Source organism: Cajanus cajan, chromosome 1, assembly GCF_000230855.2.
Source record: "Cajanus cajan strain Asha chromosome 1, NIPB_CcT2T_4, whole genome shotgun sequence".
In the NCBI taxonomy this organism is placed as follows: Eukaryota; Viridiplantae; Streptophyta; class Magnoliopsida; order Fabales; family Fabaceae; genus Cajanus; species Cajanus cajan.
The window spans coordinates 90755488-90769871 of record NC_138517.1 but is presented as its reverse complement, the minus strand read 5'-3'; the positions used below and the strand labels follow the sequence as shown (position 1 = coordinate 90769871).

Genomic DNA, 14384 nt, shown 5'->3' with positions numbered 1-14384 from the left:
GTACAATTTCTGAAGAGGCATGAAACATAAGAAAGAAGAAACCTGAGTGAGCAATGCGAGCTGTTCGATGCTAAAATATCTAGCGGCAGAGGGTGTCGAGGGCGAGATCAACGGCGGAGGTGCAACCAGCACGCTAGATTGGGACACACGAATAACTCTATTAACGTTTTAACAACAGGGAGCAGAAGGTCAGAGCGAACGCCGCTAGATTGGGACACGCGAATGAGAATAGCATTGGGAGCCGCACGAGGCCTGGCGTTCCTCCACGTGTCAGCCAAACAGGTCCACGGCAACATCAAATCCTCCAACATCCTCCTCCACCCGAACCACGACCTCTGCGTTTCGGACTTCGGGCTGAACCGATATTCGCGAACCCGGTTCCCTCGAACCGGGTGGCAGGTTACCGGGCTCCGGAGGTTCTGGAAACCCGAAAGGTGACATTGAAATCCGACGTGTACAGCTTCGGCGTGCTGGTGCTGGAGCTCCTAACGGGCAAGGCGCCGAACCAAGCCTCGCTGAGCGAGAAAGGGATCGACCTTCCACGTTGGGTGCAGTCAGTGGTGCGCGAAGAGTGGACCGCGAAAGTGATCGACGCGGAACTCATGAGGTTCCAGAACATCGAAGAGGAGATGGTTCAGTTGTTGCAGATTGCCATGTCCTGCGTTGCGCTTGTGCTCGACCAGAGGCCCAACATGGATGAGGTGGTGCGCATGATTGGGGATATTGTTAGCCTCCCAATGGAATAGTGAGAAGAACAAGAACAAGATCACCAAGGAAGAGGTTGGTTCATGTTCATCCCTTTGTTGATGATGATGATTTGATCGGGGGTGCGGGGAAGGGGGTGTGGGATGCGAGGAACGGGGTGCGGTAAAGGGAGGTGTATTTTTTTTAGGGGTAATTTAGACATTTTATATATATTTTTTAAAAAAGGAGGTGTGTTTATACGAGAGTGGAGGTGTGAATATCATCTACCCTAAATGCTTAAGAACGACGTCGTTAGCTTATGTATATATTAAATCTTGGCTGGAGAAGTTTCAGCTGATTTTCACTTTGACATCTCGTGGATTCGAATTGAGGTATGGCTTTGTTAATGCGTTGTTTGTTTGCGTAAAAGAACTATTAGCTTTTCTGAATTTCAAGGTTAGCGTTTGGTTTAGGGTTTTTTTTTTTTTTTTGGTTTTGCTGCTACAGTGATAGGGATTTGATCGGAGAGTAGAGTGATGGATTTCTCTGCGGTGAGAGCAGCGTTGGATTCGAAGTCATACGAGAAGATTGCGGATGTGTGCGACAACTTGATGCTTCAGGTTGCTATTTATTTGATTGTGTTTCCTTTTTCCATTATCTTAGGGTTTGTGTCTTACTTCAATTCATGAATCCTAACTCAGGTTGCAGCTGAAGGCATTGCTTATCAAGACGATTGGCCCTACGCCATTCACCTCCTCTCTCACATTTATATTCACGACATGTATCTATCTTTTCATTTTCCCGCTTTACATTGTTGTATATGTCAATGAAATGAATATTACTTTACTCACTTGTTGGTACTGAAATAAATAATTCCTGTTTTACAATTGATTTTGGTTTTAATTTATATACATGAATTTGAAAGTGCTGTTGTGATTTTGCAGCAATAGTGCGCGGTTTCTTTGGAAATCAATTCCTTCCTCAATCAAAGAAAGCCAGCCCGAAGTCACCGCCGCTTGGAAAATTGGACAGAAGCTGTGGTTACGTGACTATGCTGGAGTGCATGAAGCAATCCGTGGCTATGATTGGAGTCAGGATCTCCAAGGCATAGTTGCCTCTTTTTCAGGCAAGAGTTATCCTAGACTCTTGCTTTATCAAAATGTTGCTCCTACTCTTATCATAACCTGTTACATGTTACCTTGTTGAATGTTAATTATACACTGTATGTTATGCTGAAAGTAATTCAGTAATTTCTGTGTGAGAATCGGTGAAGCATGGATGTGTTGATCAACTAATTTGTATCAAGCATTATTAGTTTTTTGTAGTACTATATGTAATGTCATTTTTGCAATGGTTACCGTAATGAATGAAAACAATATCACCTTAGAATTAGTTAAATGAGAACAAAATGTATTATAGTTTTTTAAACTTGGAATATTGGTGATTAAAAATGTTTCCCATTGGTGTTCCTAAACCCTAAACCCTAAACCCTAAACCCTAAACCCTAAACTTCTGTAATTGTTCAATTAAATAGGTTTTTTGGTCATGCGTTGCTTCCAAATAGATTGAGTTTACAAGTCCTTTGCATTTATATTTTATTTGAAGATGTTTAGTACAGTGAAAATGCTAATACCAATAAACTGTTTCCAGAACTTTACACAAAGGAGATGTTTCAGCTGCTTCTCTCTGCTTATTCTACAATAAGCATTAATGACACAGCTTTATTTCTGGGAATGAATGAGGATGATGCTACAAATTGTAAGTAATTTTCCGTATCCTAGAATCCTTAAAAGTTGGATATTGATTACATTTTTGTACTTGTATTGAGAATCGGCTGCTAAGGGTGATCATGACAATTTGCATATCATAAACACTGACCTATCTATAAAATTGCATCTTCCCTTGTAGTATTGTTCTGTCTGGCTAAGGATTAAGTTCTATCAACTATCTCCTCTCTTTGTTATTATTATTGACATTTGTGATTGTATAATTTAGATGTACTACAGCAAGGCTGGACTGTAGACCCTGCCTCTCAGATGCTTATTGTGAAGAAGCAACCTGTTGTGACGGAGCAGAAACTTGATCACAGTAAATTGCAGCGATTGACAGAATATGTCTTCCATCTTGAGCATTGAAGCCTTTTAATTATAACGGAATTAGAATTTTTATTTTCTAATATCCTTTTTCTCAAATTGAACAATAATATGTTCTATGTTCTTGAAGGTGCATGAAAGTGCATATATCCTGTCGATAATTTTGTAACCGACCTGTATGTGTTTGAACTTTAGCACTGATTGGTGAAATTTGCATCTCACTTGGTAGTTATTCAACATGCCTCTCTCAGTCTCATATGATAGTGGAACAGTTACATATTTGCATATTAGACTTCCTTTTGGGGAGAAATGTATGTATATTTGAGTCTACTGAATATTTTGTCATTTGTCTTATTTTTGTTTGTAGGACATTGCCATAATTATTAAGAGTGTTTGGATTAGATTATTTTCAGATATTATTTCAATAATGGATTATAATTGATTTTTTTTGAGAAAGGAGTTAAAATTAGTATTATTCAGATCGTGAGGCTAAAGCCTGTATATCAAATTCCTATATAGACAATACCGAGTGTGGCACTTCTATCGAACAAAAAACATGAAAAATAAAAGCTAGTTTAGCAAGTTTATCAGCTAAAACATTGCCAGCTCTTATTGTAAAATGTATATCAAAATCATAGTTGTTCCATATATGCTGACAATCATCCATGACTCTTTGCCTGTAACACCTTGAATTTCTGTTGATCCGCATCCATGCATCATGAACATTTTTGCAGTCACTCTCAAACACAGCCTTCATAATTGTATGTCCTGTGCACACCCGATGTTCCACCTAAAGCATAGCGCTTCTGCCAACGTTAGATATAATTGACTATTGTTAAATAGATCATATGAAGTAAATTTTATCTTTAGATATGTTAAGTGAAAAGTTTTAAAATACTTAGTTTTGTATATAACTAATTTATCTTCTAATAATTAGATTATTTTCAAAAGTAATATAATCCAACCATGCTCAATGTCATTATAGTTGGATTTTGGATCCCAAATTCCTAGTGTAACAATATGGAAATGGAAGCTGTCTTAATCTTTTTTCGACTTGACTTTCTTGCTTGAATGTGTTGCTGTAATATCCTTATTTGTACGAACAGAAACAATGTGATTTGGTAAACATGATTATGAACCAATGTTAGTGTTGCCCTACCTAGCAATAAAATACAAGCTTGCGACTGGCGTGGAATCCATGGCGATGGTGGGGATTACTTGTACGTTAATGATCGTCGACAAGCGCGTAGTGTGTAGACCAGTACAATGTATCTTGACACACTACAAATTAGTGATAACCTTTGAAGCGCGTGTACCCGCGTTCTTTGTACTGTTTGAATAAATCCGTGGTTAAAATAATAACAATAATACAGTCAAAAGTTAAATTTTCTAAATTAACTTCTCAATTCTCAATTTGACACTCACATGATTCGTTGCCGTAACATAAACTAATTCATCTTCTGATTAAGAAGGATTTCCCGGACCTATATTGAAAATTTGTTTAATAAAACATAGGATATATACTGTGTCGAAATTCAAATACAATATTTCTGTCAAGACCTACAAATTTCCAGAACTTACTTATCGGGCAGAGAAACTTGGAGCCATTCTAAAGCATCGAAGATTATATACAGTCGTATTGAAGTCAGTGATGATCGATATTAATGTCGGTGAATAAAGTTGTTCCTTTGGTCTTTAGAGGCATGTACATAGACTAGAGGGTGTGTAGCGTTATATAAATCATGAATGTAGCGGTACCTGTTATTTGTTCTCCTTAAGCGCTCATCCTCTTCTATTTCCGCCAATACATCCTCTACTGCAGCACAAGTATGATCGTTGTTCCGTTGTGATTTCCATTGCACACTGTAGCTGTCAAAGCTATGGTGATCATTGTCGACGCAGGTGGTGCTAGAATCTGCGTTGCTATTCCCAAGTTGTATGAGCAGCCTCGCCGCTTCGATCTCTGTCAGGGAGAACATGGTATGCTTTCGCTTCTTGTTTTCGCATGCCATTCTGAGAGAATTGGGGAATCAAAACACAGCCAATTATCATCTTTTTATAGCCTTTAAAACTGTCCATCGCTTACTATATTTACGTTTTTCTTTTCTTTTTTTCTTTTTAGCTTTTTCATTAGTTTTTCCTTTATTAATTATCATTCAATTAATTAATATCAACATCAATGTTTTTCCCCTTTTTTTTTGGAGCCAATATCACCGATTCACCGTCATGCTTTCTATATTTAAACCACAAGTTTACGTGTTGGGCACTTACCGTCATTGGGCAAGTTACTTAGGGTCGCCTTATTTCACTTTTTTATTTTTATTTTTAAATTCCACTGTTTTCTATTTTTATTTTTAAAAGAAAAGAGAACATAAACTTATAAATGTGTTTATCTTTAATTTTAGAAAATATTTTATGTGAAAACGTTTTTAAAAAATGTTGTAAATAAAATTTTAAAAATGTTGGAGATAAAATCATTTTTAATCGAAAACATGATGGTGTCAAAGTAATTATTGGATTCTTTTTCTCTCTGTCAACTCTTTTTTCACCGCTTAAAATTACTTCTTTTATAGAATTCAAATTATTGTTTTTATCTCTTTATTTTAATCATAATTAAATTGAACCATTGTATCATTATCTTTATAATCTTTTTATTTTGTTAATAATTTAACTCATTAAAAGTTTTGTTTTTTATTTATTTATAAATTTTGTTATAAATGAACTTTTATTGAAAATGATTAAACCAAACATATTTTCTAGATTTTAAATTTTTAAAATGAAAATAGAAAATATTTTTTAAAACCAAACGTATCCTTAACTAGTCATTTATTGATAAGGATTTTGATTTACTTTGTTCCTTCTACAAAAAGGATATGAAATTGGAGCTAAATAATAGGACTCGTTGTAACATAAAACAAATTATGTTCTCGGCCATAAATAAAAAATGAATTACTTTTTTATTTTCATTTTTTTTACTGTAAATTTTCTTAGTTTAGAAAACGTCTTATTTTTGTTGGGTTGGCATGCATAATACACATACACTTGTAACAAATAACAAGGAGTAAAAATTGAGTAAAAAAAATTTTATTCACTCACTTGTGTATTATACATGACTTATTCCAATTTGTTATGGATGACATGTACACACTCGTAACAGATAACAAAGAATGAAAATTGAGTAGATAATAAGGTGAATTTTGCATATAACAATTCCATTAAAGAAGGAATGGGAAAGATTGTGATCAAGAGGAATGATAGAAACTACATATATGACTGATGTTTGTATGTATCATAAACGAATACTAGTTTACTTAGTTTGAGATAGTTGCTAGAAAAAGGGTTTATCAATGAGTATAAAGGAAAATCATATAGAGATATTTGATTTGAAATAAAGATTGATGTTGATAACTCTTTTGTCCAAGAATAGAACCTTTAAAGTGAATCTGAATGCAACAAAGGTACAATGTTTGTTAACCACAAATACCAAGAATGGTAAGTGGCTATGACATTACAAATTGGGGCACTTGAATTTCAAAAGTTTTAATCATCTTAAAGAGAAACAAGTGATGATTAGGATGCCTTCCATAAAACCATCAAAATAGATTTGTGAAGGGTGTCTTATAAGTAAACAATCGAGGAAAGTTTTAAAGTCTTATGAACCTTCTCGTGCAAGACAATCATTAGAAGTGATCCATTCAGATATATGTGGCCCGATTGAGACTCCATCATTGGGAGGTAATAAATATTTCATGACTTTTGTGGATGAATTTACTAGAAAGGTGTGGTTGTATTTAATTAAAGAAAATACTTGTGTGTTTTCTGTATTTGTGAAGTTTTGTGCATTAGTTGAGAGACAAAGTGGCCATGAATTGAAAATTTTAAAATTGATGGAGGTGGAAAATATAACTCTAAGAAGTTTCACAATTTTTGCCAAAGGAAGGGTATTCAACATGAGATGAATGCTCCCTATACCCTTCAACATAATGGATTGACTTAAAGACGGAGTAAAACTTTGCTTGATATGACAAAGTGTATGTTGAAAGGAAAGAGAATGTCTACTTGCTATTAGGAAGAGGCAGTATCTACTACATCATATATGTTGAACGAATGTCCTATAAGGACAATGAGGATAGTGACTCTCGAGGAAGCATGGAGCGGACATAAACCGAGTGTTAATCATTTGAGAATTTTTTGTTCCTTATATTACAAGCATATAATCATTTGAGAGTTTTTGGTTCCTTATGTTACAAACACATCTCCAATGAGAAAAAGAGAAATCTAGATGACAAAAATAAAGCATTTATGTTAGTTGGGTATCACCCAACAAGATCGTACAAGTTATACAATCCAAGTCAAAGAAAAGTTATTATAAGCTAAAATGTTATTGTGGATGAGATAGCATCATGGAGTTGGGAGAATAAATCAGACTTAGGCACCAATGTTCAACTTGAACTTGAAGGGGGTAAACAATTTGAACTTAATACTACAATTCCTATTGTGCAACAACAAGAGAGAAAATTGAGAGGTTGAGATTCCTATCAAATAGACTTATAGATCATGAATTATTTCCAAATGATGTCATTTCGTCTGATGGTGAGCTAGTGCATTTAGTTTTCATGGCAGATTTAAAACTAACAAATTAAGAGCAGGCTCTAAATAAGAAGAGTGAAAGGATGCTATGTATGAAGAAATTAGTGTTATAAAGATAAATTTTGAAGATCCTCTAATTACAAAGTAATCAATTTATGTGAAATGGGTGTTTAAGTTAAAGTTGAAACCAAATGGTTCAATTGCAAAATATACAAGACTAGTTGTTAGAAACTTTTGTCAAAAGACTAAAATGAACTAAACATTAGACGATATATATTGATTATACATTTAAATTATTTTGTTTAATATTTTTTTTTTTTTTTTATGTTTTCGCAAACCGTTTGACCCATTAAAAAAGGACAAATATAGCACATTCCCATTTAATTTCATTAGGCGTGTTCATAAAATGATACAATTCAATAAAAATTTAGTTGTGAATTACATAATTTGAAAATAAATCATTTAGACTTAAAAAAATATATAAATGTATATTTTATTAAATCGGATCAAATCCAACTAATAAAATATATATGCATACGCACAAGCATATATTTGCACCCAGAAAGACATTTATTCATAAATTTCTTATCACTAATAATTATATATTAATGTCTTGGTATTTAAATGATAATAAAATACAGAAAAAAGAAATTCCCATTGATTATTTGGTTGAACGGAAAATGATAAATAATTTTAGTATTACTTGAATGTAATAGTAGTACATGGATAAATTTATTATTGGTCATAATTTTCTCTTCTGCAAGAAAAAAAAAAGTTTACTCGAGTTTTACCAAAAAAAAATTTCTCTGTATTTATTCTCCGGGTAAATATCTATAACGTTGACAAAATATTCAAGTTTTAGTCAACTGTTGATTGCATACCCGTTGTACATACCTGTTGTGGGTCCAAAATAAACGAGATGCTTGGAAAGAGTAAAGAATCTGCACCAGCATGCTTCCAAACTCCCGATTTCTCCCTCTCATATCCAAGAAAGCAATTAGAATGAATTCAGTGAGTTGGGGCAGATAATAGTATGAAACATGAAAATGCTACGGTTATGCCTATAATTCTCTTTTCTTTCTCTTTTACTCACTAACTGTATATGTGTCCGTACATGCATATTTTTGTTAGTAATATTCGTTGCCAATGGAGAAAACAAATCAAAGTTTTACCTATCAAATATACATTTCTATTCATTTGCTTGAGCAAAGTGGATATGCTACAACAAACAACAAACTTCCATATCCAACCTACTTTATGCTTCATAGCACTGCATCACAGACTCTTCCAATCCTACATCTCGATTCAGACACTTTCTCACGCCCTCAGGCGCCGGAGCCTCCGCATCGGAGTATCCCTCCGGTGGCAGTGATATTGATGACTCAGGATATCTCTCCGACGGAGGATAAACCGTCCAACCAGGTTCCTCTTTTGGAGCCTCCACCGCTGCCGGAGTTGGAGAACCTGCCTGCTTCATGATGCTGAACGGAGCAAGAACCGGTTCATTCGCCGGCGAGTTAGGACTGCTTCTCGGAGAGAAGAAGCGGTTATCGAAGGAGCGAATCGGCGAAGGCGAAGGAGAATTGTTAGATCTGAGACTGAGAATTCCTGCAAGGCCGTGGACGGCGATGTTGCGGCCGTAAAAGAGGCCGGGGGAAGCGACGTGGACGCCTCCGACGACGATGGCGGAGGGAGAGCGGCGCGTGAGTTGGAGGCGGCGGCGAGGGAGGAGCGTGGGAAGCGTGTAGCCGTCGGGGAGGAGGCGGAGGTGCGTGAGGGAGAGGCGGCGAGGGACGACGTGGAGACGGAGCGTGTCGGTGTAAGACGAGGCCGTTTGAGTCATGTCGAGCGCGAAGAGGGAGGCGTCGGTGGGTGCGAAAAACGTGAAGGAGTGGGAGTTGTTGTTGTTGTCGGCAAGTTGAATTTGGAGATCAGAGGTGACGATTGCGTTGCAGAATAGGTCGTAGCCTCTCGCGCGTACGGTGTCAAGCATCGAATCCAACTCTCTTCTCGGTATGCAACTCACGCTAACGCCGTTTCCCAGCAACACTACCATCATCATCATCATCATGCACGCCACCCTCACTGAACCTAAACTCCACCTCATTCCCAAGATTCGTTCAAGACCCTTCTTCTTTTCGCGGCTTTTTCATTCAAACGATTCCCGCTAACACCATACCCTTTTATTTTTATTGCCACGCTCCTTCTTCTTCTCTCTTTCTTTCATGGGCTTTCCTTTTTGGGTCTACCTTCATGGGCTTTCATACACCTCTGCCTTATTGGACTTTATTTTCGTCCTTTTTTTTGGTATTGGAATGAGAAATAAAATAAGAAAATAACAAAAACTGTTTCTACATTTTGGTTCTTATATATAGTTATAAAATTTTCACCTTTTTGCTTCATATATTCACTTGTTTAGTTTCGATATAAGCTTATTTATTTTAAATGTTTTAGTCTTTATCAACACATTTTTAATATCTTTGTTTTCTCTTTTCATTTTACAACTTATGTAATTATTTTCTCATTATCTAATAACAAACACATATTCTCACATTTATAATAAAAAATAAAATAATATTCATAAAAATTATAAAATACTTTATAAAAAGTACAATCATTTTCTTTTAAGTTGTGTCTTATAATAAATATAAAAGAAGTATGAATATCAATATAATATAATATCATATCAAATAAAATATTATCTATTATGTCATAGTGTTTTAATATTAATACATATTGATTCATCATATATTTTTTTTTATAAAAATAATAATTAATTATTTAAACAAAATTAGACGTTTTAAAAAAAATAATACATTTTGTTTCAACAGTTTGAAATATTCAAACCATTAATTTTATATGTAAACACTTTCCTGTTATTCAATGAGTTTTGAATTATGTTTTTCTTTACTCAATAATATTTTTATTACTCTCATTAATATAATGAAAATACTCTATCAGTCTTCATTATATATATATATATATATATATATATATATATATATATATATATATATATAAAGTTAAGCTAACTTAAAAACTTATTTATCATTATTTAATTTCATTGGTTAAATATCCTACCTATTTAGAAAATTAAAAACAATTTTATTTTAATTTTATATAAAAATAAAAAATAATTAAAATAGAATGTTAATTTTAAAAAATAATATTTTAATATAATTGTATTGAATAAAAAATAAGTTAAAATTTACTTATATTTTATATCACTAAATTTTATATGGATTTAATGATTATATATTGTTATAATCAATAAAAAAAATTAATATAATTTTAAAGTGATTATTATAAAAATTAATAAATTTACCATATATGTCACTTACAATTAGATAACAAATATAAAGTTATTTCATATCCTCGATATATATATATATATATATATATATATATATATATATATATATATATGTATATATATAACTTTCTTTTTCTCATAAATATATTTTTTTTCTTATATTAAAAATTAATTACTTACTAAAAAGCATTCCCAGTGGGAACGATAGTTAATATATAGCTTTATTTTTCTCACAAATATAATATTTTTTTATATTAAAAAATAATTACTTATTAATCACCAGAGAAAACATTCCCACTGGGAATAATAGTTATTACGTAGGCCGTGAATTTATAGGGTAACATTCCTTAGCATCCTTTTCCTTTTCCTAAATATTGACTCAGCCATATGTCAGGAAGCTAGCCTCCCTTCATCTTCTCAATTAATTGTCTTAATGCAAGTTGCTCTTTTTAAGTAAAATAAAAAGTTGTATAAATATTTTATTTTAACATTAAATACTTACACAAACTACTATTTTCAATAATCTCATATATTAAATTAATTACTTATTGACATTGTCAACAGAGGTTGACACACTTGATCAAGTATTTTCTTCATACTGATTATGTAAAATTTATAATAAATTCTCATCAATGTCATTGGTCTTTCATAATCTTATAAGGAAACGCGTGTTATTTTAATCTAATGTTTTTTCTTACTATAAAAAATGATGTTAACATGTTATAAAGGACTTAAATATTTGATTGATTAAAATTACATTAATTTTAACATGTTATTTGATTTTTTTAATAAATGTATATTTTTAAGTTCTCACGTTTTTTATAAAGACTAAATTGTATTTTAACTCTCCAATTAATTTTTAATCCACAATTTATTTTTTATCATATGTCATTATTTTGATAATAATGATCAGATTCTTGCTGCAACATTGTTAAAATAGTTAATTTATGGTCTTTGGATATCGATACCAGAGATAAAATGTCATACATATTGATAATTTATAATAGAAAAAAATCTTGCAATATAATTTCGAAATGAAGACGAAAATAGCACATCAAACAATAAAATTAAAGGTGGGAGCTTGGTGAAAGGGAGAGTAACTTAAGGAAGTGTTCGGCGAAGAGATTCTTCTAATTTTTCAATAATCTTAAATTCTTATGTTGAGCATATATTTTTAAAAAAGTAATATTCTAAGAAATATTTTTAATCGTATCTTTTAATAAAATATTTTCATGTAGACAATATAAAACTAAAATGGCAGTAAAATTTTAAATAAACTTATAAAATTTTATCTAACATTTTAGCCTAGGTATATATTAAATAAACGAAACGTATTTAAAATATTTTAAAAATTATTAAATGAAAACCATAATTGCTAAAAATATTTAAGAATAAAAAATTCTGCATTTCAAATGCCCCTCCCTAAGTTATAATGTTTCTTCGTGCAAAAAAATAAGGAAAAAAATAGTGAAAAAGTTTGTTATGCCTAGTATTCACAATGCTTAAATGACATATCAGTTAGTCTAAGCATTACAAATAAAATTGATATATTCATGAAATTAGATATATCCTGTAACAGAAAAAGACGCATGTTTTGACATAAAGTTACAAGGGCCAACGTAAAGCTTTATATTAAAAGCTAGTTTCCATGTTTTGACATGAAGCTCCATGCGCATTAAGACATAGAACAGGATACAAGCAACCACGAATTCATAGATTAAAGTTCGACCCAAGAATTTGTTGGAGTTGAAGTGTGAAATAAGTATGATATTAGTTAGAGTTAAACATATTAAAGTAATATATAAGAGAGAAAAATTCACCTACTTAATATTTTAAGGTGTTGAATTATAGTGTCAAGTTCATTTCTATTATTTACTTATTATTTATTAATAAAATGAGTGCTTTTTGGTGTTTAATTTTTTAACCCAATATAATGGTATTAAAGTTAATAGTTTGATCATGTAACTGAAGATTGACTCAAATGAATATATAGAGTAATGAAATTAGTTGTAGACTTCAAGAGTGAATTGGTGTAAGATCCAAGACTGAGAGCATATTTATATCGAAAAGTCTTCCTAGGGTGCAAAAGACTTGTCCCATTGATGTGCAATGATGGTGCAAGTATAAGTAAGCTACTATTGAATACTCGTGAATGAAAAAAACTTTCACTTGAAAAGAATGTAATTATGTAAAGGAGACTTACACTTAAAAAAAAGTATTGAAGTTTAATATAAAGTAAGTTTCACATCGATTAAAGTTAGATGTGTTAAATAATATATAAGTAAGAAATGCTCATCTACTTAATTAATATCTTAAAGTTTTGAATTATAATAATATTAAGTTCAATTATATGATTTAGTTACTATTGTATTCACAAAAAACCCAACAAAAAAAAAAAAAAGAGAAACGTGTTAATGAGTTGAGGAATCAGAATATTGATTTTGTACAACAAACATTTCAATTCAAAAAGATGATTTTGGTATGTAATATGAAAAGAACAACTTCACTGAAATTGTTGCTAACACTTATAGTATTTCTTAATAATTTTCATATAAGACAGAGGATTATAACTGGTAGTAGCATTTTATTTTTAAAATGAGTGATAAGATTATACTTTAGTCTTTCAACCCTCTTCCTTTTTTATTTTTCAAGAAAATATATAGGAGAATAATACAAAGTTTTCTAGATATATTTTTTTACAAAAATATAAATTTATGGGTCATCATTGTACATGAGTATAATGAAAAGTTTTCTAGATGTTTTTTCACAAAAATATAAATTAATGAATTAGTTTGTTTAAACTTATTTTATTTAAAAATGTTTGTTTTAATAAAATAAAGACTTATTTATTTTTTTAACGTGTTTGTTTAGCAATTGGCAAGCTTGAAAAGTGCGTCGTGTCGTGCGGGGGACGGCAGAAGAAAAAGAGTGATGAGAAAAAGTCAAATAAAAAAGAAAGAGAAATTCGGCGTTAGCATCGTGTATTCAGAATTCAGCTTTTGGCAATTGCCACTACCTACTCGCAACGAATATGCATTATTTTCTCTTCCCTTTTCTTGAATATGACCTTCCACTACTAATTTTTTGCTTTCCTTTGTACTTCTTTCTAATTACTAGAATATTTGTTGCCCACTCTCTTTCTCCACCAATTATTTTACATCTCTCTTATGGTTGTCAACCTTTCAACAATCAATTACTTAATTGGTCACGAATCTTTAACGTTGTCCATGATCCATCTTTTTCTCTCAGGAGTATTTGCTCAAAAGAAACTTCATTCTTCCACCAATCACCTTAATTAAACCAACCAAATTAAACATCCACAAATATTAGTTCTATCAATCACCCCATTACTCAAATTATACTTCAAAATAAAGGATACTTTTATATCATCACCACTTTCACAAAAGAATTTTAATTAACACTTTCTCTTGTCACCGATTATAACTTGTTTATAGCTTTCTTGAGTTTTATAATTACCTTAAGCAATATATCTTTATATCTTTAGAAAGGAGTAGCTTTTTATTTTTTTTATTCTATATATTGAAAAGGACAATTGGAAGGTAACTATTTCACCCTGCAAGAGGTTTCATACAGCCATGAAATTAAAGAGATAAAAGAAGAAAATAAATTCAATAAACAATGTAATGGGAAAGAAAATAGATAAACATAAGAAAAATTAAATATAAAAGTAGTGTGAAAAATAA

The 14384-nt window shown here is 31.9% G+C and overlaps 3 protein-coding genes and 1 pseudogene across 7 annotated transcripts; 2 read left to right on the top strand and 2 right to left on the bottom strand.

Moving 5' to 3' along the window:
- Window positions 1–30: 30 nt before the first annotated feature.
- On the top strand, window positions 31–889 carry LOC145953839 (putative inactive receptor kinase At2g26730 pseudogene; annotated as a pseudogene).
- A 49-nt stretch (window positions 890–938) lies between these two features.
- COP9 (COP9 signalosome, subunit CSN8) lies at window positions 939–3014 on the top strand. Its single transcript, XM_083067606.1, has 6 exons — window positions 939–1076; window positions 1192–1304; window positions 1386–1465; window positions 1629–1801; window positions 2326–2442; window positions 2680–3014. The coding sequence occupies exons 2-6, from the start codon at window positions 1221–1223 to the stop codon at window positions 2817–2819; spliced, it is 594 nt and encodes a 197-aa protein (XP_082923732.1). The 5' UTR covers window positions 939–1076; window positions 1192–1220; the 3' UTR covers window positions 2820–3014.
- A 213-nt stretch (window positions 3015–3227) lies between these two features.
- Window positions 3228–8381, bottom strand: LOC109804497 (uncharacterized). Of its 5 annotated transcripts, none has more exons than XM_029272569.2 (5): window positions 8262–8381; window positions 4359–4790; window positions 4203–4261; window positions 3937–4107; window positions 3228–3567 (listed from the first exon to the last, which is right to left on the bottom strand). In XM_029272569.2, the coding sequence occupies exons 1-2, from the start codon at window positions 8348–8350 to the stop codon at window positions 4439–4441; spliced, it is 441 nt and encodes a 146-aa protein (XP_029128402.2). In that variant the 5' UTR covers window positions 8351–8381; the 3' UTR covers window positions 3228–3567; window positions 3937–4107; window positions 4203–4261; window positions 4359–4438. The 5 variants fall into 5 exon arrangements, with proteins under 5 accessions (XP_029128402.2, XP_082923734.1, XP_082923733.1 ...); XM_083067608.1 differs by having other exon boundaries at window positions 4536–4790; XM_083067607.1 differs by having other exon boundaries at window positions 3937–4790.
- A 107-nt stretch (window positions 8382–8488) lies between these two features.
- LOC145949177 (Fasciclin-like arabinogalactan family protein) lies at window positions 8489–9673 on the bottom strand. The gene has a single exon (XM_083067605.1). The coding sequence runs from the start codon at window positions 9472–9474 to the stop codon at window positions 8623–8625; it is 852 nt and encodes a 283-aa protein (XP_082923731.1). The 5' UTR covers window positions 9475–9673; the 3' UTR covers window positions 8489–8622.
- Between the last annotated feature and the right edge of the window lie 4711 nt (window positions 9674–14384).

Bases quoted from the DNA above. Each gene is read 5' to 3' on its own strand.
- LOC109804497 (XM_083067607.1), bottom strand. From the start codon at position 8,350: ATGAGAGGGAGAAATCGGGAGTTTGGAAGCATGCTGGTGCAGATTCTT. The intron at 4,791-8,261 runs GTATGTACAACG...CAATTCTCTCAG, and splicing joins TTATTTTGGACCCACAACAG to AATGGCATGCGAAAACAAGA.
- LOC145949177 (XM_083067605.1), bottom strand. From the start codon at position 9,474: ATGAGGTGGAGTTTAGGTTCAGTGAGGGTGGCGTGCATGATGATGATG.
- COP9 (XM_083067606.1), top strand. From the start codon at position 1,221: ATGGATTTCTCTGCGGTGAGAGCAGCGTTGGATTCGAAGTCATACGAG. The intron at 1,466-1,628 runs GTATCTATCTTT...GTGATTTTGCAG, and splicing joins CACATTTATATTCACGACAT to CAATAGTGCGCGGTTTCTTT. The intron at 2,443-2,679 runs GTAAGTAATTTT...TGTATAATTTAG, and splicing joins TGAGGATGATGCTACAAATT to ATGTACTACAGCAAGGCTGG.